The 20,767-nt window shown below is 45.2% G+C and overlaps 1 protein-coding gene across 3 annotated transcripts; it reads left to right on the top strand.

The window, feature by feature from the left end:
- The first annotated feature begins 500 nt into the window (after window positions 1–500).
- LOC139330893 (catenin delta-1-like) lies at window positions 501–18,567 on the top strand. 3 transcript variants are annotated; one of them, XM_070962075.1, is made up of 22 exons: window positions 501–626; window positions 5,875–5,998; window positions 7,376–7,539; window positions 9,938–10,006; window positions 10,120–10,239; window positions 10,399–10,655; window positions 10,792–11,073; window positions 11,165–11,405; window positions 11,510–11,732; window positions 11,889–12,081; window positions 12,196–12,313; window positions 12,436–12,589; window positions 12,811–12,828; window positions 13,163–13,231; window positions 13,570–13,697; window positions 13,899–14,049; window positions 14,193–14,385; window positions 14,475–14,686; window positions 14,793–14,834; window positions 14,927–14,994; window positions 15,208–15,262; window positions 16,846–18,567. In XM_070962075.1, exons 3-22 carry the CDS (start codon window positions 7,381–7,383, stop codon window positions 16,902–16,904), a joined length of 2,811 nt encoding a protein of 936 aa, XP_070818176.1. In that variant the 5' UTR covers window positions 501–626; window positions 5,875–5,998; window positions 7,376–7,380; the 3' UTR covers window positions 16,905–18,567. The 3 variants fall into 3 exon arrangements, with proteins under 3 accessions (XP_070818176.1, XP_070818177.1, XP_070818178.1); XM_070962076.1 differs by lacking the exon at window positions 12,811–12,828; XM_070962077.1 differs by lacking the exon at window positions 15,208–15,262.
- The last annotated feature ends 2,200 nt before the right edge of the window (window positions 18,568–20,767 follow it).

Raw genomic sequence — 20,767 nt, 5'->3', positions numbered from 1 at the left:
CTGTTCAACATCGAGCTATTTACTGATCAGGCACATGCGGAGGATGTGATGGTCACTGGCAGTGTCTTTATGTGCCAATAGCTCTGTCGTGTTGGTGTGGAATGCAGTTGTTGTACTTCCCCAAGAAATGCTGCTTCCTCTCAGGCTATTGTTCTTGGGTAATCAACGAAATGACATCAGTGTGTATGTGAGGCAGAGGGAGTGATCGACGGAAATAAATGGGAGGAGAGAGGAGGCGGTGGGAGGTAGCCTGTTTATTCTACCCCTGCAACACAATTTAAATCCCCTGCTCCCATAAAATAATTATAGGCTTGCTCATATCAGCACATCACCATATTGTCTTGGCAGGGATACAAGACATTTATTCCCAGTCCGGCTACTGGTTTCTGGACAACTGGCACTGTCCGGAAACTTGTGACAAACACCTGTACGCGAAAAGGAAGTCCGTGTGCGCCGTCTTTACGGTAAAGCCGCTGGTTGATCCCGCCCTCTCTTTGATAGAAAACTCGGTGATGTCGCTTCGTCTTTAACGAGCTTGACCCAGAACCCAGGGAAGGAGGGGGAAAGAGAAAACACCAAAAAACGGAATAGTCTGGAAGGGGTCGGGGCAGGCTTTCCACGAGCAGGTGAGTCAGTTTATAAATGTTACCAGATGGTTGATATGGCAGGGGGCGCGTTTTTTTTCCCGAGATAGTGGGTGCACTGCAGCGTTGGCAAGGAGTGGTCACATCATCGTCAGATCAAGCAACACTACTCCCAGGCTAATGTTAGCCAACTGTGCTAACGTTAAAAGTTCATATCGTGACCCGCGGTCCCGTGGCCTACCGTGCACGCTGTTGTAACCGATTTAAAAGAGTCCCTGATGCCAACAGCGAAAAGAGGGAAGACTGCCTAAATAGCTTAAAATGCCGCTTAGCGGAACACACGCTAACTCCAGCCTTTGCGGCTAATCTGTTTGCTATGCTAACGCTAGCCTGGTTGTTGGCACCGCTCTCGGTCGGTTATGTGGGTTATTGTGATGCTAACGTAGCAAGACAGCCAAACCAGGTCATAGGGGTGCTGAGCGAGCAGTCTAACCAACTGGGCTGATTTGATCTCCAACATTGTCATTTATCCGGGCTGTAGCGTTAGCAAAACCACCGAGTTACTCGCTGCTGAAATACGCGAGTCTTTGTTCGTGTGAGTACATTTTACACGTCTTATTGTTACTGCCTCTGTGTTTAGCTGATGCAGCCAGCTCTGCTCGTCGCTCCTGCCCCAGATCGGCGTGTAACGTAAGCAAATCAATTCCCGACGGTCTGTGGGATTTTGCTAGATCAGGGAAATGCTACCTGCTTACGACTCCAGATGGTTCACGACAAGGTCTGGTATGAAGGCGAGGTTTTAGAGTTCAACAGGGGATACAAACTGACGCGATAACGTGACGGTCAGGCGGGTTTACAACCCTGAAGAGGACTGGGTTTGGTTCCCTATACATTTACTGTGGTTGGACCCGGTTAACGCTGATGTTGTGTCGTTTTTAAGCGTCTTTCTGTCGGAAGTACTTTTATCAGTTTAAGCAGATAAGTAGATCCCATCACCTCCACGAGACGAGTGTAGTTTAAGGCAATCGGAAACCTCGCTACTTATTTTACATGTAGACATGTAGCTGTGCGCTGAACCTGTTTTGTGTATTTGAATCTGTTGTAATGGTGGTGGTCTTCCAGTTGGAGTCTCTCACACGGGCTGGGATTTGAAGTTTGTCGGCTGGTGAACCTGTTAGGTGGGTCCTGTGTAAACTTGTTTTGGTAGGAAAACGCCTGGGTGTGGATAACTGTCAGTTTGAGCGTGAACAAGTGAACTGGCTCTTTTCTTGTAAACTTTGGTTTTATGCGGGCACATATTGCAGTGTTGGTTAACTACCTTCCTTGTGGGCTTTAGGACTGTCCTGCTTCATGTTCATACAGTATATGTGCAGGTGTCACTGGGACAGGGCTGTATCTGATTTAATATGCTGCAGGTGCCACCACTAATAACACCGTGTGTGAACACGAACACCCATGTAATTGTTTGACTGTTGATGCATGCCCCCAGTGCCCACTGCAATTGTGTCTGCTCTCTTGAGGTGTGCAGGTTAATCCACAGAGGGTCTAACCTGTGTTTGTCTGTGTATGCACGTTAGCAACATGTGTGTATGTGTTAGGAGGTAAGTGGATTAGTGGGCTAAAGCTTAAATCTCATTACAAGCCACGCTCAGCTTAAACCATTGCTGGTGGCATCACACTGACTTATCAGCAAACTGCAGTGTGAGTTACCTCGAGATGTGTGAACAGATGTGCATTTTGACAGTTGATGTGTTGTTTCAGTGGGAGTTTTTGCTGCCGGTGGCAGGTGTAGCCACTTATTGCAATAATCCAAGTTTCATTAAGTTCACAAAGGCTGCATTGTTGCTTAGATGTGTGTATGATCACAGATGTCTTCTGACAGGGTTGAGTGAGTCATGCTGACTGATGGCTGCAGAATCAGATGGACTTGTGTGACTCGTGGTGTGTCAGGGCTTGGTCAGATGTTTGAGGAGTGTGTGTATTGTTGTTGACCTTAAGGCACCGTGCTTGACATTTTGACCGTTTGCTGCCCTCAGAACAGAACTCCTAACATTTGCAGTGCACTCTTGTTCCCTCACCCTTTAAAGCTGCACACGTGTTATTGCTCATACAAAGTCCATGTATTGTAGTGAATGAAGGTTTAGGATTAGCACGTGTATAAGAAAATGGTTCAGTCCAGTCTTAGTTTCCTTGCAGTTTCCGTTCTTTTGCTCAAAAGTGTTGCTTCTTTTCTTGGACTGGTCTACCTGGACATATTTTTAAAATGTTAGGGGAAAAGCTATGATTTAAAAAAAAAAAAAATCATTATTGAAAACTGTGCAGATTATATTCTTGATTAAATGTTATAGAATAGTGACAAATAACAATTTCCCAGAGCACAAGGTGACATCGTTCTTGTTTGTTTCGCTAAACACACCCAAACCCAAAGATGACTATCATAAAGGATTGAGACAAATTTTTTTTAATCTTTTTTTCCGATTCAGTGATTAGACCACTGGAACAAACTGAAACTGAGGAAGCATGCAGGTTCACAGAGATTGCTTCCGAAAGTTCATGAAAGCAGAACAGAAAACATCAGATGGAGAACAATATTAGCAAAAATGGGAAGTGGTTTGTGGTCCTATGATCAGCATATTGACCACAGGGGATTTTCACCGCAAAAACACCTCTGATGGTTGAAGGAAGCCAACCATCAGTAGGTGGTTTATTAAAGTGGTGCATCGTATAGGCTCTCTTGGTTCCGTGCATATGCAGTTCTGTTGAGGAAAATGTTTTTTCTGGTGAGCATAAGTAGCCGCCGCGTCCCTCCACACATCTCTGATGTTGAATCCATAACATCCTGTTTCTCAGGAAGTGGGTTAGAGGGGAGGGGAGTGGCAGTGGGACTGCACTGATTGTTTTCATTGTTCAACAAAATTCACTGCTGACTTTCAGGACCAAAACTAACAGCTGTGAAAGGGGGAAATGAGTGGAGGACAGAAGTGCAAACAGTGACCCCCACCCCCCCAACAAAGAAGAATTTTGAAGCACAGATGCACTCGCTCCCAAATATGTCCAATAATGTCCTCCTTGCTCTCCAACTCTTTTCACACTTGCGTTCATGCCCTCAGTTGCACAAACTTCTTCTTGTTCCACCAACCTCCCGGACTGACAGCTGCAAATTCCCCCTGGTTGCTGTTAAAACACATACACACACGCGCACACACAAAATCACATTCTCAAGTACACTTGCCAAGATATATCAACCGCAGTTTATAATTCATCTTGTCTGAATGACAGTTGTGCTCATTAGTGAAATATGATAGCCCCAGCATGTAACATGTTAATGATGTTTATTCCCTGCATCGGGGCTGAGATTAGTAGCATGACAGTGTTTAAATGTGACATAAAATCATGGAAATGCGCCAGATGAGAATAGATTTGGTTGGTCACCGTTTCTCTGTGTTTGGATAATTGAAAATGCTCCAGCCTTACAGTAAACCTAGATCTTGAAAAGATTATTAGCCAGTGTCATGCTAAGGTTTTACAGTGGATGAGTGGGTGGACTGCTGTGCTGAATTGGCAGGGAGACAATGTTAGGAATGCAAGATTAGCTTTTATCTTGTGTTCAGCTTTCCTGTCTGTATCTCTACCCTCGTCTTTGCTCCACTTTACCCTCTCACTCCCCTGAAAGACTATCTGCCTTTCGCCTTATTTTATTTGTTTGCAGCTCAAACTGTGCCCGTGTCTGTCTGTCTGTCTGTCTGTCTGTCTGTCTGTCTGTCTGTCTGTCTGTCTGTCTGTCTGTCTGTCTGTCTGTCTGTCTGTCTGTCTGTCTGTCTGTCTGTAGTGGATAATATCAGCCCTTGTCCTGGCTATGACCATATATAGGCATGTGTGGTACAGCACAGCAGTGTGTGATTTGCTCAGGTGGGAGGTTATGGCTCTGGGGCGCCACAGTCACTAAGCAAAAGATGGTGAGTGTGAGTGTGTGTATGTGACATCATGGCTTCCTGTCAGTCTGCCTTGTCCCAAATGCAAATCCTGGTTTTGGTTTTCACAAATTCCTCTCTCTTGTGAAATATGCCTCAGCCACTCCTCATTTTCTCATCAGGCCATCCCACTTTCCTCCTTTTTTTTCCCACACTGGGCACACCCCAAACTGGGATTTTTTAAAAAATAAGCAAAGTCATATAAATGTGTGCGTGTGTGTGTGTGTGTGTTACTCCCATTTGACAGACATGCAGGAACAGACGTAGCCCTCGCAGGCTTCATTTTATCAGCTAAATGGTGTTGTAATAGTCTGTTTATGAAACGGTGATATCATGTCTGTCTTCCTTTTCTTTTTTTCTGTTTGCACAATCTAATGCAGGTGAAACTGTGAGTCATTCATCACGATCTCTCCGCTCAAACTCTATGCTTTTTATTTGCTAACACCTTACCTGTCATGGACACAAGCACCTGCTGCCTAAAATGTAAATGCATGTTCCTGTTTGTTCCCCCAAATTGCTGTGACCTCAATTTAAACCCTCAGACAGAGAGACATTTAGAAACTGAAATTTGGTAGCCCCTCCTCTACCTCGTCCAACCGGTCATGCAGGTGTGTGTGTGTGTGTGTGTGTGTGTGTGTGGCAATGCCTGGGTTTATTCACCTTTGAAGCCGGGGCTGACGGGGAGCTGGGCCGCTGCAGCTGAGGCTGTATCAACAGATAAGAGGATCTGAGTCTCCACTTGTTTGGCTCTGATATAACAATGTCCTTCTCTCAGAGCACAGCCAAGATAACAAAGAGACGTTGGGGGAGGGATGAAAGCCAGTTAAGTTGAGAGAACACGAGTAGCAGGCAGAGTTGGGCCAGAGGTAGATGAAGACTGATTAGAGAGAAGAATGGCTGCAAGGAAAACAAAGAAAGGCAAGGTTAAACTGGGGAAGAAAGGGGACGAGTTGATAAGAGAACATATGGTCCTCAAAAGATGTTGCTATCTTTATAACCCAGTTTCACATTATGCTGACTGTCGATGTTTGTGGCCCAGAAAGAGCTGCAGGTTGGTCAACTTCCCGCAGCTAGCTGCCGCACGCAGGCCAAATGTTGAGTAAATACAGGGTGTGTCTAAAGGCTGGAGCTACTGTATGTCTCTTGCTGTGTTTTTCTGCACACGGAGCAAATACAACCCCGTTGACACTCCTGCACGGTATTCTCACTATGTTGCTGTTTTTGAAACGGAGGTGTCTTGATTCTTCACTTACACATCTCTCCCTCCTTCTCCTTGTTATTCTCTTCCCATCTGTCTCTCTCTCTCTCTCTCTCTGCAGTCCATTCCTCCCTGTTTCTGGGCTTGGTGGTTCAGTGACCTTCTACCCATGAGCAGCTAGAGCTCAACCTCTGACCTTGGCGTGATCTCTCACCTCTACTACCAAACCACGCCCCCAGGTGAAGGTGTGTATTTCTAATTTTCTCTGAAATGAGCTTTGAGACTCAGCGTGTCTGCGCTGTTCTGTGTTCTTCTTACTGCTTAAACCCTAAAGACGAGTATGCAAATCCCCTTGAGTTGAATGTTGTGTGTCGCGGTGTTGAGCGTCCTCCAAAAAGTATAAGGGTGTTTCTCTGCATGTGAGGTCTCATCCTCCTTGTTCAACAGTTCTTTTGAATACTGTGGAGCTCCTCCATGTAATGCGCTGCTGATGCATGCATAATATAGTCAAGAATAAATGATTACATAACCAAGGCTCCACCATGGCATTTAAAGTGGTGGTTTTATTTTCAATTCATGATGTATAACCATGGAAAATTAACCTAAATATTTTCCCCATGATTCTGAAAACCACATTTTGAGTCTTGAGCTTCTTAGACAAATGTGTAGATCAATGAAATAAACATGTATGTGCAAGGGAGACACCCCGTGCAGGACATTAATGCTGCAGAGGATCCAAAAAAAATCTTTTTCTGCTGTTTGTATTTTCTGGTGTGGCATGTGAGAGGATCAGAAACCCAGAGGGCTCCTCCATGCTTGCATGGAGTGGTAATAAGTTTATTGATCTGCATGCAGCGGTGTTGATATTGACAAATCATAATCGATGTTTTGCAATATTTATGATAAATGCAGTACCCAGGGTTTTAAAGAATCTGACTCCTCCATCATTGCTACCTCCTCCTGCTGCGTTTCTCTCATGTTGTGTCTCCTGTCAGACCTGGTCTCATTTGAATTATGCCTCTGGTGCTAATTAGGTATTTAATTATTCTGCAGTATTTTGTTTCACATTAGCACCACCCTGGAATGAATTCACTGTTGTATTTACAGTCAGCATTTAACACACGTCATGCTATATCGGTGTTATTAATGCTGACGTTGTTAGGTATTGCTAAAGGCAGTGTGACGTTTGAGCAAGTCAGCCAGCTTTTAAAGTCTGTGCGGGGAAAATCTGAATACACCATGACAGCTTTTCAATGGAATAGGCGCACACAAGAGTCCTGGGAAGTTTTCATGCCTTGAGTTTCAACCACAAACCTGTCTTTACAGCGGTGACTGATGTATGTTCGTTATTGTGACCCGCTGTTGTGCAATCCCTACCCTGCCAGCAGATTTCCAAGAAGGCATCTCAACCTTAGTCACTTAACAGAATCTGTTGGCAGATAAATACGATAAAATCCTTCTTGGTATCAGCCCAGAAAATCCGGCATCAACAGCATCTTGCTATACTCTGTACGGAGAGGCATGTCTGTGTTTTTGGTGGACACCCCCTCCCTGTGCTGTTTTGGCTTTGAGGCTGTATGGATGTGTGTAACGCCCCCCTCTTTCCCCTTGGGGCCATGTAGTGTGTATGGAGCAGTGTGAGAGCGCAGCAGCTCTGCTGGAGTCGGTCAGGGAGCAGGAGGTGCAGTTTGAACAGCTGACCCGGGCGCTGGAGGAGGAGAGGAGGAGAGTGGGCCTCCCTGCCACCAGCCCCTCGGCCCTGGGTCGCCCCCTCCCTCACACACAGGTAACGCTCCGTAACAAACCCCAACATCCCCATGCAGAGCCTCTCATAGGCATTTAAATCCAATGTCTTTCACTTATCATCCAATCCATGGATCATCATTTCCTCCATCCAAGTTTTCTCCCTCTGACATCCATCCATCCATCCATCCATCCATCACTCGTCCCTTCTCTGCCTCCGCCTCTTCCCCACCAGCGCGCGGCCTGTTTGTGTCTGTGATTGTTTGCGCTGCGTCCCTCCTGCACATAGTTCCACTACCTTTAACATGCCTGAGATGCTCATCATCACACTCTGTCAGCATGCCATGGCTGTCACTCACCGGATACATGCTGACACTCACGTCTACACCTTTCGTTGGCCCCTGCTGTGGAATCTCAGTTATGTTTCTCTCTGTTGCAGCATGTCGTGTTATGGAATGCGGTCATTTGTCGTGCATGTGTTGCATAGTCCAGCATCCAGTGCGTTTTCTTCATCATGAATGATTGGCACTCATCAGTCACTTAAATTTATTACCTCCATTGTTCCTGCTGTATACTAGGTATTCTTTTGCATGCAGTTATCTTTTGTTTTGAAGATCCAAGATATTGCAATATTTTCTTGATGAAATGTAATGAAATCATTAGTGTCTGTTTCTGCTGCATTACATGTGTTAGAGTATGGTGACATCCACCATCAGGTTTTTCAAATGCGTCAGCCATCAGATGTTACGATAGAGTTGCAGCTCATTTATTTTTGCTGCTGATTATTTTCCTGATAACTTGTCTATAAAACACAGAAAATTATAGAAAATCCCCTTACAATTTTACAGAACTGAAGTTTACATTTTCAGATTGTTTTGTCTGACCAGCAGTCCAAAACCCAAGATATTCAAATAAGTACCATAGAGGATTAAGAAAACCAGTAAATATTCACTTATGAGCAGTCAGAAACAGTGAATTTTGGGCACTGTTGGCCATAAAGGATTAATCGATTATCAAAAAGGTTGCTATTTCATTTTCTGCCAGACTAATTGATTGGCACATCTTTTTAGCTCTGACACGGTAGCTGTCACTTTGCTATCTCTTTGTTGTTTTTGACCAGTGTTGACAAATAATTGAGCAGGATTGCTAGTTATTTTATCTGGAAAACGTTTCAGTTGATTTTCAGGAAAATTACCCATCATTATCATATACGTCTATTTTTAATGTGACGAGCAGCTAACCTGTGCCGAGAGTTTTAAGACTCTGCTGTTTTGTTTACAGCTGAGTTAATCCGGTTGGACGAGGTCTTAACTGCTGCCTTCTTGTCCTGTGCTGTTGTCTCTACCAAAAGTCTTGACTGCCACACGGTCAACTTTGCCGAGCATCCTGCAGGCTTGGATGAGCAATTAAAGGAGATTATCATTTTGCTCTCAGATAACACTGAAGGTCAGGCTGTGCCACACTCGGTCTGACATTTTAATACATTTGTGCGCAGACTGATTAGACGAGTTTAAAATGCGTTCTAAATATTTTCCTTTCAAGGGCTTGCTGACATAGATTAAATGTTATGTTCTGTCTCTTTGAATCCTTGGAAGCAACTTGTGATTTGATTAGTGTGTGGCAGCTGGAGGATGAAGGCTAAGAAAGCAGGAATTTACGGCCTTGTGCTGCTAACTATATACATGTTATTTCTGAAGAATATAAATGATGGTGATTCTCATGCTTTACCATTTCTCCAAAACCATGACACAGTTGTTGGTAAATGAGCTTGTCTTTTAGGAAGGACCAGCTGAAGAGGAAGTGTGCCGTTCATGATGTTCAAGCCCAATCTGAGTTTCCCATTGTGTTTTGAAAACAGCCCTGCCTCCTTGTGGACATAACATAAAGTGCAGTATGACATGTTGCTGCAAATTAAGTGTTTGATGAGCTGCATAAGATTGTTTTCTTTTGCACTTGTCAGTAGTGTCACAGGAATGCTGCAACCAGTAGTAACTGTTGGAGGTGAAACGGTTGCCGAGAAAGATTTCCAAAGTAGGCTAATTATGCAGTGACTCAGCTCGAGGTCATTGCTTTTAAGTGTGGCAGTTAAATTGCATAAAAGCGAGTGTTACTCGGGATTAGGTAGAAATGTCGAAGTCATACAGTGTGACAGTCATTGATTATGTAACAGAGTAAAGCAGGAGGAAGCAGGGTGTGAGGGTGAGTGGCTGCATTCCAAAATGTCCTCCCTCATGTCTGGCAGTGATTCACAGACCAGAGACACGCAGGGACAGTTTGGTCAGCACTGAATGTGCCTCAGCAGCAGTAATATCATCTGGGTGGTTGTAAGAAAGGCGACAGGGAATCATGCCTTGATGCTCATTTTCTGTGTTACTTCAGCAAAATTATTGAACATTTTTAGAGTGCATATTTCACAACTTTGTGTTTCTCTTTCACCCCAGAACGGGCGTTTAGGGGATGCAGACATAGAACGACTGAAACTGACTGACTCATACATAAACGGCACACAGGTATGTGCTTGTGTGCAAAGTTCAACGTGTACATATGAAAAGTTTTCTTGTGTTTATACATTTAAATGGCAGTGATTGTAAAAATCTGAATGCGTGGCGTGTCTCTGCTTTAGTACAGAATGGTGGACCCTGCACACGGTGCTCTCGATGAGAGCTACACACCAGAGGACGACTCCCAGGAAGTACACTCAGTCTTTTCTGACGAGGGAACCACACGACGGGCAGACAATGGAGTAAGTGATGTGACTCATGCACAGTATCACCAGGCTCCCTTCAAAATGTACAAATCAAGTAGATGGCTAAAATATTTAGTCTATTTAATGCTACACCATTCAATTATCCCTCACCATGAACATATTTTAATGCATCACTTCCATCTCGCTCTCCCACAGATGAAGAAACCAATCTCACGCACAGTCCTGCCATCTGACTCCATGTCCATTGACGGAGGTTTGTCAATGTCTGGTATGGGCGGCTACAGCGCCACACTGGACCGTCCTTACAGGCAGCCCGGAGAGTACCCCACGGCCACGGTGCCCAGGAACTACCACTACGGCCCTGTAGGGGGTTATGATGACTACCGGGGAGGCCCACCATCAGAGGCATACACCAGCCTGAGCAGGGGCTCACACATGGATGACCGCTACAGGTACAGCACACCTGTAAAGGAGTCCTGTGATGTTTCCTGGAGTGTTTAAAACATTACAAGGTTAATGAATACAAGACCTGTAATCTAGCTAACTGTAACAACTCTGTTCCCTCCTGTCATTCCCTTCTTTCCCCAGGCCGGTTGATGGCTACAGAACCCTGGACTCTGGCTACCGGGCCCCAAGCCGCCAGCAGCTCGATCCGTATGCAGCACAGCCCCAGGTGAGCCGGGGAATGAGGGCCCTGGGCTCAGCGTTGGAGATGCGGTATGGCCAAGGCCACTATGGTCTCGAGGATGACCAGCGTAGCGTGGGATATGATGACTATGGCATGGGACCTCCACCCATGCACCCTGGAGGCTACGGTACCATGCCACGCCTGGGACCCGGCGCCGGGGGTATGGACAGACGGAGACTCAGGTAACAGATGCTGTGGTTTGCATCTTTCTTTCATCCTGACCATATATGTGAGCACCATAGCTGACCGATGTTCTTCGCCTGCGACTTGCAGAAGCTGCGAGGACACTTTGGACGGTGACATGGTAGGAGTTGACCCTTATGCCTGGGGCGTTCCCATGACGATGGAGAGAGGGAGCATGGCTTCACTGGACAGCACGCTGAGGAAGGGTCCTCCCGCCTCATGGAGACAGCCGGAGCTGCCGGAGGTCATCGCCATGTTGAACTATCGTCTGGATCCTGTCAAGACCAACGCTGCTGCCTTCCTCCAGCATCTCACATTCAAAAATGACAAGGTGAAGCAGTGGTCACATTCAAATGCAGAATAACAGTACTGAGCAAATATCAAGCTTTTGGTTTTGTGGCTTTTTGGCAAATCTCAATGTGCGTGTGTGTTCAGGTTAAGTCAGAGGTGCGTCGCCTGAAGGGCATCCCAGCCTTGGTGTCGCTGTTGGACCACCCCAGCAAGGACGTGCACCACTCGGCCTGTGGAGCACTAAAAAACATTTCATATGGGCGAGACCAAGACAACAAGATCGCTATCAAGAACTGCGATGGAGTGCCCGCTCTGGTCAGGTTACTGAGAAAGACCCGCGACCAGGACCTCACTGACACTATCACAGGTATCAACCTCATATGATGCTTGTATAAATCATTTGTTTGTTTTCTGTTTAGGTCAGATCAGGGACCAAACAAGCACGAGTCATTCATCGCTAATATCCCATTATTTAAATGATTTCTTTTTTTAGATACTAACAGTATTTATTCTATCATCCCAGGCACCTTGTGGAACCTCTCATCCCACGACTCAGTCAAGATGGAGATCGTAGACCACGCCCTGCACGCCCTGGCCGACGAGGTGATCGTTCCTCACTCCGGCTGGGAGCGAGGGAGCAACGGAGGAGAGGAGAGCTGCAAACCACGCCATCTGGAGTGGGAGACCGCCTTGACCAACACAGCTGGCTGCCTTAGGTATGCAAGGGATCAATGGACAGAAAGCAGAGAAAGTCCAAGACGGAGAAAGAGAGACTTATTTTGAGAAGAAAACATGCAATTATGTGTTTAACGTCCCTCTCTCTCCAACAGGAATGTGAGTTCAGAACGCAGCGAGGCCAGGCGAAAGCTGAGAGAATGCACAGGAATGGTGGACTCGCTCATGTACATTGTCCAATCACAGATCAACCGCAAAGATGTGGATAATAAGGTGACGGCTCTCTTAAGTCTTTATCTTCGGTTCCATTAAAAATCTCATGAAACCAAAGCACCTTTCTTCTCCATCTGTCTCCGTCTTTGATCATGTCGTCTCCTTTTCTTCCCTTCCTTCAGTTGGTGGAGAACTGTGTCTGCCTCCTGAGGAATCTGTCCTATCAGGTTCACCGTGAGGTCCCCGGCAGCGAGCGCTACGCAGAGACCACGCCCCTCAGCCAGGGGCCGACCCCGGCTAACAAAGGCGGCTGCTTTGGCTCTCGAAAGGGCAAAGGTCAGTGTCGGACCGCTATGGCAGCCTAGAGCTGCACTGTGTCTACGAGATCTGCTGTTGAATGACGGGTAGCTGCTGGTGGTTTGAGCTTGTTGGTGGCGGAAGCACCTGTCGCTGTTTTTCACACTCTTACCACTGTCTCCCTCCTTTTCCTCTTCTCCCTCCCTCCTCTTACCTTTCCCCCATCTTTTCACTTCCTCCTTTCTCTCTGCTGTGTTTAGATGAGTGGTTTTCCAAAGGTAAGAGTCTCCCCTTGGCATTCAAAGCGAACCTTTGAAACTGCTGACCACTCTCGCATCGCTCATTTTTACTAACGCAGAACAGTACTTCACTGCAAAAAGAGCAGAGTGTTGAGTGCACATCCAGCTCATGAGCATGATCACATGACGTCACGCCCACGACTTTGCATGTCTACAGTGCTTGTTCCACTGGTTGCATGGTCTCATTTCACATGACAGAGTAGAAGCCTGAGGATAACCGATTGCTCATCTCAGCCAACTTCACATAATCCGCGTTGCTTCTTCGTCTCAATCGCTCATCTTCTCTCTGTTTTTGTTGGACTTCTCGCTGCAGGAAAGAAGGATGGAGATGATGGCAGCGGAGATCAAGTTGACATTCCAAAGAGGACAACACCTGCCAAAGGTGTGCACATCCCTTTTCCCTTCAAATCATTTAGAAGTGATTAGTCTTGGAGTAGCATGTTCAGCACTCTGTGTCAGTTTATTTGCTGCTGCTAAACACTCAAAATGTAAAGTCGTTAGGTTGTTAACGTGTGTGTGCTTTAAACTAGTGTGAATGAAACTACAACATGTGCACTAATAGACTGATGTCCGGTCACACAGATAAATGATTCAGGCTTAGTCAAAATACCAGGTCTAGCTGGTACAAGTGGTTCTTTGTGTTGTGTTTACAGCATCTTTATCCAGCACAGATGTTGAAGTCTGTCAGACTAACACCTCCTCTCTCTGTGTCGACTTCAGGTTACGAGCTGCTGTTCCAGCCAGAGGTGGTTCGTGTTTACACGTCGCTGCTCAGAGAGAGCAAGAACCCCTCGGTGCTGGAGGCTGCTGCCGGCGCCATCCAGAACCTGTGCGCTGGCCGATGGACTGTTAGTACCATTTCTTAACAAACTGAAACTCTCAGGTTTACACCAAATCTGAATGAGCATTTCGTGTCTGTTCAAGTAAATTTCACCTCTGATTAGTCAGTTTTTATGAGGTTTGTGATGCTGTCAGTGTTATGAAGTTACTGGAACGAAACTGCTGTCAGTATGATACTCATTACTCATCTCCATCTGCTCGTTCTTCAGTTTGGTCGCTATATCCGGGCCACTGTGCGCCTGGAGAAGGGTCTTCCCATGATGGCAGAGCTGCTGGCTCATGGCAATGACCGTGTGGTTCGGGCAATGTCCGGAGCCTTGAGGAACCTCGCCATCGACAACCGTAACTGCGAACTGCTCGGTAAGGATGTTGATTTGTATATTCAAATGAGCTAAAAATGCTCAATACTCAAATGCGTCCTGAGGACAATATTCAGTGCACTTCGAGTAGCGTGCGTGATACTGGATGCTAGATTCTCTTACCTGGCTGTGTTTCTCCTGCAGGTTTGCATGCAGTGCCTCACCTTGTGGCCAACTTGCCTGGAGGCCAGAGTCAGTCTGGGCGCACCCTGTCAGAGGAGACCGTGGTGTCTGTGCTGAGCACTCTCGCTGAGGTGCTGGGCAACAGTCTGGAGGCAGCAAAGACCCTCCGAGCCTCGCAGGGCATCGAGAGGCTGGTGCTCATCAACAAGGACGGGTGAGTGTGTTCTGTAAAGTAAGCTATGGATAGACTGCGTTCAGCTGTTTGTAGCTATGAATGTGGACATATCTTTTTGTATCCTACAGCAAGCGCTCAGATCGTGAGGTGCGGGGGGCCGGCCAGGTGCTGCAGCTCATCTGGGCCCACAAAGAGCTGCGCCGGCCGCTGGAGAAAGACGGCTGGAAGAAGACAGACTTCATGGTCAACCTCAACCCCAGCAGCAGCACCACCACCAACGGCCCGAGCACCCGAGCCAACGGCACCTACGAAGACAGCACCACGCCACTGCTGGACAGAGGTCAGCGTTCAATCAGGGGCTGTTAGTTGTGCGTTTAGCTTTGTGTATGTGTGAAGCTGATGTGTTGATTTTGTTTAACTGGTGTCTCTGTTTTGCTTCATCTCAGGGGAAAAAAGGGACATGATTCCACTAAACGACCTCGGCCCTGGTTAGTACGTTTATCATCAGATTCTTTTGAAACGTTTTTGTTTTCGTTGAAGTTTATTTCTTTTCTCAATCGTGTCATCTTCTTTCCCTCAGAGGCTTACTCTACACTGGACCAGAGGGAGAGGAGACACACTCTGGATGAAACCACAGACACTTTACCGGTACTTTAAGTCTTTCTCGCGTATTCTCACATGTTGTATTGCTCACATAACTAACACTAACCCATAATCTCCTGCACCACGAGGAATATTTCCTGACTTTAACCTTTTGCCTTTGGCAGCCTTTAAAACTTCACAATTACTGACATTTTTCTTTTCTCACACTCACTTCCTCTCCCTCTCTTCTCTCTCTCTCTCTTTCTCTGGTTGTCTCAGCGAGGGGTCTATGGGGGCAGAAAGGGCTCCTTGCCCCTGTTGGACTCCTACGATGGTTAGCCCCCCCCCCCCCTCCCCTCTACCCTCCCTCTGCATGTAACAGCATGGTATGTCCAACTCACCTCTCACCCTGCATGGACTCTATGAGCTCTTGTGTCTCTTATAACTTCAAACCCTCAGTGAAACCTGGTCTCTGTCTCTGATGGTGTACTGAAACACTGGTGGAGGTCTTCTGTATTGATATTTAAATATACAATACCCTGATGTGATGTGTACATGCTGGTACAGTATGCTGCAAGGTGCTCCTTGTGCGTCGTGGTCCACACAGTCCGTCACTGTAGAGATGAACCCAAGGTTTATAATTAAGGTTCAGATCCTCAGAAGAATAGCTGTCGTTTGTGCAGTAGTGTTGTCACTAAACCAGAACTTTGACTTTGATACCAATGCTTATTTTAGTAAAAATAACAAGATTAAAAGTAATACAACGTCACAGAAAGACAGTCTAAATGCTTACAGCTTTGTAACTTCTGTTAAAGGGGTTTTGTGTGTCTTCGAGCAGCAACAGTCTTAGTGGATTTTCAGGTACTTTTGTGAAATATTATCCAGGGTCCAGGCGTAGCTCTCTCTGTTGTTGCCTGTTGCCAGTGGTGGAGGAGTTTCAGTGCACTCTTGTGGTTTTGCAGGGCATTACAACGACATGTGTGCCAGAATAGATTTTTTGTGGTTAGGATTAGATAAGAAAGTTCGCTTAGGAGAATGAGTAATAGAGATTTTGGGGGAAGTAATGAAACCAAGGGCTTGTATTTATCAGCAGTGTTGCAGGAGTTACAATAACATTCAATCAGGGTTTCAGTTATTCAGTAATAGCCTTATTTCTGACAGGAGAATCTGCTGAAGTGTGACATATTTAAAAGTCTCCAGTCATAATGTCATAATATTCAGCTTCTACTCGATGGTTTTCCCTGCTGCTTCTCTCATAGTTTCACATCCCACTGGCTGAATTAAGGGTCTATTTTGACCAAACCAGACTTGGTGTGATAGTTGTGGAAACACGAACCAAGAGAGTTTTTGGAGTTTTTATTCTGTCTCTGCCGAGTTTGAATGAAGTGTGTTTTACGATGCTAAAATGACTGTTTCTTTAAATGGAGTCTGGTGGCTTTGGTGAGAGTGATACAGCAGCTGTTTCTGGTTTAACAGAAGTATCTTATTCTTTAACAAAAAGGTCCTCTCTGTAGGGATCCCTTCCATTATGCTGTCAGAATAACAATCTGAGCCTTTCAGTGGCAAAAAGAAACACTTTTAGCAGATGTAGTTTGATGGAGCACAAACACCCAGAGGGATTACAGTGCAGCCTGTTTCATAGCTGAACACAACCTGCTTCTTACGCTGATATTCTGAGTTTTACATTACATGTCTGAACTGGGTTATGATAAATACTGAATTCTATATTAGTATGCAAGTCTGACTGAACATCTGGTTGTTGTGACAGCACTACTGTGCAGCGTGCCATACTTACCACAGACTGAGCCCTCCTGTCGCTTCCATGTTTATTGTGAAAACGACCCACGTTTTGTTTGTTTACGCTTGCATTCTGACTCGGGTTTTAATCGCCCTGTTTTGCTCCTCCCCCCCCCCCAGAAAAACTGATAGTGTGCATCACCCAGACTGGGCCGTCCCTGCCCTACCACTGCTACTGAGGAGAGAAGATCCAGATGCACAGACTCTCTCCCTCTCTCACCCCCTCCCCTCCCCTCCTCTCTGTCTCTCTCTCACCACACAGATGGGATTAGAAGATGAGGGTTGGCATCCAAAGAAAGTGGCCGTGTTGCAGGCAAAACGCTTCATGCAACACACACGTACAGACATACACACCTACTTTTTACGAAGTCGTTCAGTTGTAGCAACAGAAATATATATTCCTCTTTTTTTTTTTTAAATTATAATTCTTCTGTAAAGGCAATCACCTTTGTTGACAATCATTTAATTCTGGTGTTGTCATCCTGCTTGTTGTTTTTTCTTTCATTTTTTTCTTGCTATCGTCAACATTTTGGTAAATTTTTTGTCACGGTCGACACGTTGCTGCCAACACCTGCATCCTAACAATGAATTTGTACTTCTATGTAGGGTATATACTGTATATAAAAAGAAGGATGGGATGACTGCATTAGTTTTGGCTCATTAATTTAAATCGTCCCTTTGCTGGGATCGTTGGGAGGTTGGGACGAGCCGGCGGCCGCCCTGTAGTTTGAGAATGTTGTTTATAACGGAGTTATTTTCCTGTCTAGAGTTATTTTCTCTCTGTTGGGACGAGCACAAGCAGACAAGAAAGGGCAGGTGTGTGTATATTTGTCATACAGTGAACCTGTGGCCGTGTGTGTGCGGAAAAAAGAATATGGACCTTGGAGTGAGTGTGTTTGTTTGTGTGTGTGTGTGTGTGTGTGTGTGCACGCGCGCACAGACCAGACCCGTAAGACCACATGTTGATTATTTAATCCGTTCATATTGTTTTTATCTTGTGCTCCTCCACCTGTGACTCAGCAGTCTTTTTTTAGTTTATGTACCAAATGCCTCTTTTTGTTTTTTATACCGTCATTTCCAGCTTTTTTTTTCTTCTTCCCGTGACAATTTGAGCTGCTGCGTTTTGACTTTTCTGTCTGGATTTAGTCATCCAGGCCAGTACAGCGCATCAAACTTGGTACTCAAATGTGAAGCTGGGAACATAACACTAATAAACCACTAAAACCTGCTTCAGAAACCTTTCCCATATGTACTGTTACAGTCTTTCATTATAGACACAACCGTCTCTCCAGCTTCCTTTTCATTTAGAAAGCAACTAACACTTCAAGAGGATCTTATCTCTGCTTTAAAGAAATCACTATGTGCTGTTTGTAGTTCATATTAGCGTTTATTACGTGCTGTTTTACAGAAATAACACTTCAGTGTGGGAGACAGACTGAGAGAAACTGAAGTTTAATTTAATTTGGGAGGTGGACAAAAAGCACATTTTGGTCTGTGATCCATTTGTTTTTACCCTTTTTTTCACTTTTTGTCTGGTTTGTTTGTATTTTGTTTGGGGGTTTGTATGTGCGGGAGCTTTGGGTGAGAGCATTATGCAATTTGTTCAAGTTTTTAGTCCCAGTTTTACCGCCGACTTGTTTTTAAGGCAAAAGAGACCAATCATCTTTGTTTCGTTTTCTGTTTTTTACTCCACACACACTATATTTGTCATGTTGCCTATCCATGTAAAATTATGATGTACCATTCATACCTGCCTTGGCTCTGAGAAGTTGCTTTTTTCAGTAAAGTATGTAACTGGTAATACTGTTGTTTTTATAAATAAAGATCTTTTCTTAGACAAGATTTGGCAGCGTGTGATTTGTGTGGTGAGGCGAGGAAGGACTGCTGTGTCATGTAGATAAACACGTCCAATTAAAGAGAGGCCGTCTGTCTCTGGGTAATTTCATCCCCCCGCTCTTGTGAAGGCAAATGGCACCGGCACAAACCTGACACTATGTCAGATATTCACTCTCTAACATCGGTGTGTTCCCTCCTGCTTGTTTTTTTGATGCTCTAATTATCAAAGCCCTCAAACTGTGTTCAGGCTTTTTCTCCGTGCCTGCATGAAGCCGATCAGCCTTCCAGCATGACGCACGCCGCAGCACAGCTAAAGACTCTGAAGTGATGACATTATCAGCTTTGCTGTAGTCTCCGGTTACGCACGCTGACAGGGAGGAGCTGTCGTGTTTGTATGTTTCTCGGCCTGCAGACATGTCAAAGAAACACACGAGGGTTGTATGAGGACGTGAAAGTGTCTTGCCGTTTCAGGCATGCGGCCATGTGAAACACAGCTCACGCAGATTGAGAAGCAGCTGCAGGATCACGAGTGCGCCAGTGTGAAGGTTTGATATTAGTCAGGTTATGATGTGCATGTGTCAGCCTGTGACCCACGCAAAGTCACACACTTTCACCTTTTAAATGTTTCTTAAAGTGTTAATACTGGTGACGATATTTTCACACTCAGATTTAAATGAGTTTTTAAGATGCAGGGCCCTGATCGTTTTAGCAACATGGAGGGAACCTAAATTTTACTGTCGCCCTGCAACTAATTATTATTGTCATCATCAATTATTCTCGTTGTTTCTTCTTTAAGTTTATGAAAGTCAAAAAAACAGAGGTTTCACATCTGTATATTCATATTCTTTCCTCTATTATTTTTATTCTCTGTAATTTTATTTTTCCTCTGAAGATTTCACTTTCAAAGTGACAAATGATTAGTCATGTTTTCAAGAAATCTGTCTGATAATGGAAGAAGTTAGAAAAAATCCAAATCCAAATAAAATGACTGAAGAATCAGTGAGGAGAATCCATATTGCTGCCTGTCAAATTCCTTACTTTTTTATGTAAACATTACAAATGATTTCTGATTTAAATCCTGAAATATCCGACCAAAGAATGACTAAAAAAAACGAAGAATCAGACCAAGCAGGCAATACTGAGCTAAACTTGTGATGACTGTGGATTTTGCTCCTGGTCACTTGTATTTGGATCACAGTAGGAGGGAATTTCCTCACAGCCGGTTTGGGGAGGAGGAACAATTACACGAAGACTAGCTCCTGAGGTGATCATGTGGGCATGAAAGAATAGTTTTCGGACAGACTTGAACAAATGTGAACCGATCTTGTAATGTTTCTCTGCATGGATTTTGTTCCTGACAACATGGAGGTGGGTTTGAAACAGCTATTATGTCATCATGTTGCCAAATATAATTTAAAGAAAAAGTAACACAGATGACAGAAAAAATATGAAAAAGTCTAACAGTAACAGTACAGAGATGTGGGGGTACATTGTGTGACTTGTGACCTCAGTACATGTAAAACCTTTGCTACAGCCCTGCAACAAATTTATGTAGGTAATAAAAATCCTACGGCTGCACCTGCTAGTTTAAATAAACTGCAGTGAAACTTAAATATTTTTGTCCTCTGGCTGTCACAAGCTTGTATCTGACTGACAAGTGTGTGTGCATGTCTGTGTTAGTCACTGAGTGTGTGTAATGTTTGCAGCTGGTACACACACACCCTTCCCTAAACTTGAGACCACCAAACGCAGCAGATTCTCCCTCCCTCTCTGTGTCCTCTCTTTTGGTGTCATATCTATTTAGGGCTCCGCCGCTGTTCTTCATTTCCTCTCGGTAACGCTCTCCAGCTCAAATAGAAGCAGCAACATTTAACGCCGGCACACAAGATCTGGGGGAAAACTGCTGGGAGGAGAAGACCTAAGGAATACAGTACATGTCCTGAGAGGAATGGGGGATTTGGCAGCGGATTCATTACAGCGAGTCCACGCACGGGACACCACCGGGTGTGTTAAGCATGCATGATAAGGAGGGGAAACCACACCACTGGGAGATTATGTGTGGCCCCCCTTCCTTATGATCCCCGGAGCTGATTTTGTGGAGGGAAGTGAGCACAAACAGTTGAAGTGCAAAGGAACTGCTCAGCCTCGCCTTGGAACTCATGGGTTCCCTCGGTGTCCCCAGTCCGTCCTCTTCAAAGTCAGACGA

Source organism: Chaetodon trifascialis, chromosome 5 (assembly GCF_039877785.1).
Source record: "Chaetodon trifascialis isolate fChaTrf1 chromosome 5, fChaTrf1.hap1, whole genome shotgun sequence".
Classification (NCBI taxonomy): Eukaryota; Metazoa; Chordata; class Actinopteri; order Chaetodontiformes; family Chaetodontidae; genus Chaetodon; species Chaetodon trifascialis.
The sequence above is the reverse complement of the archived record's forward strand: the minus strand, read 5'-3'. Positions and strand labels throughout refer to the sequence as shown.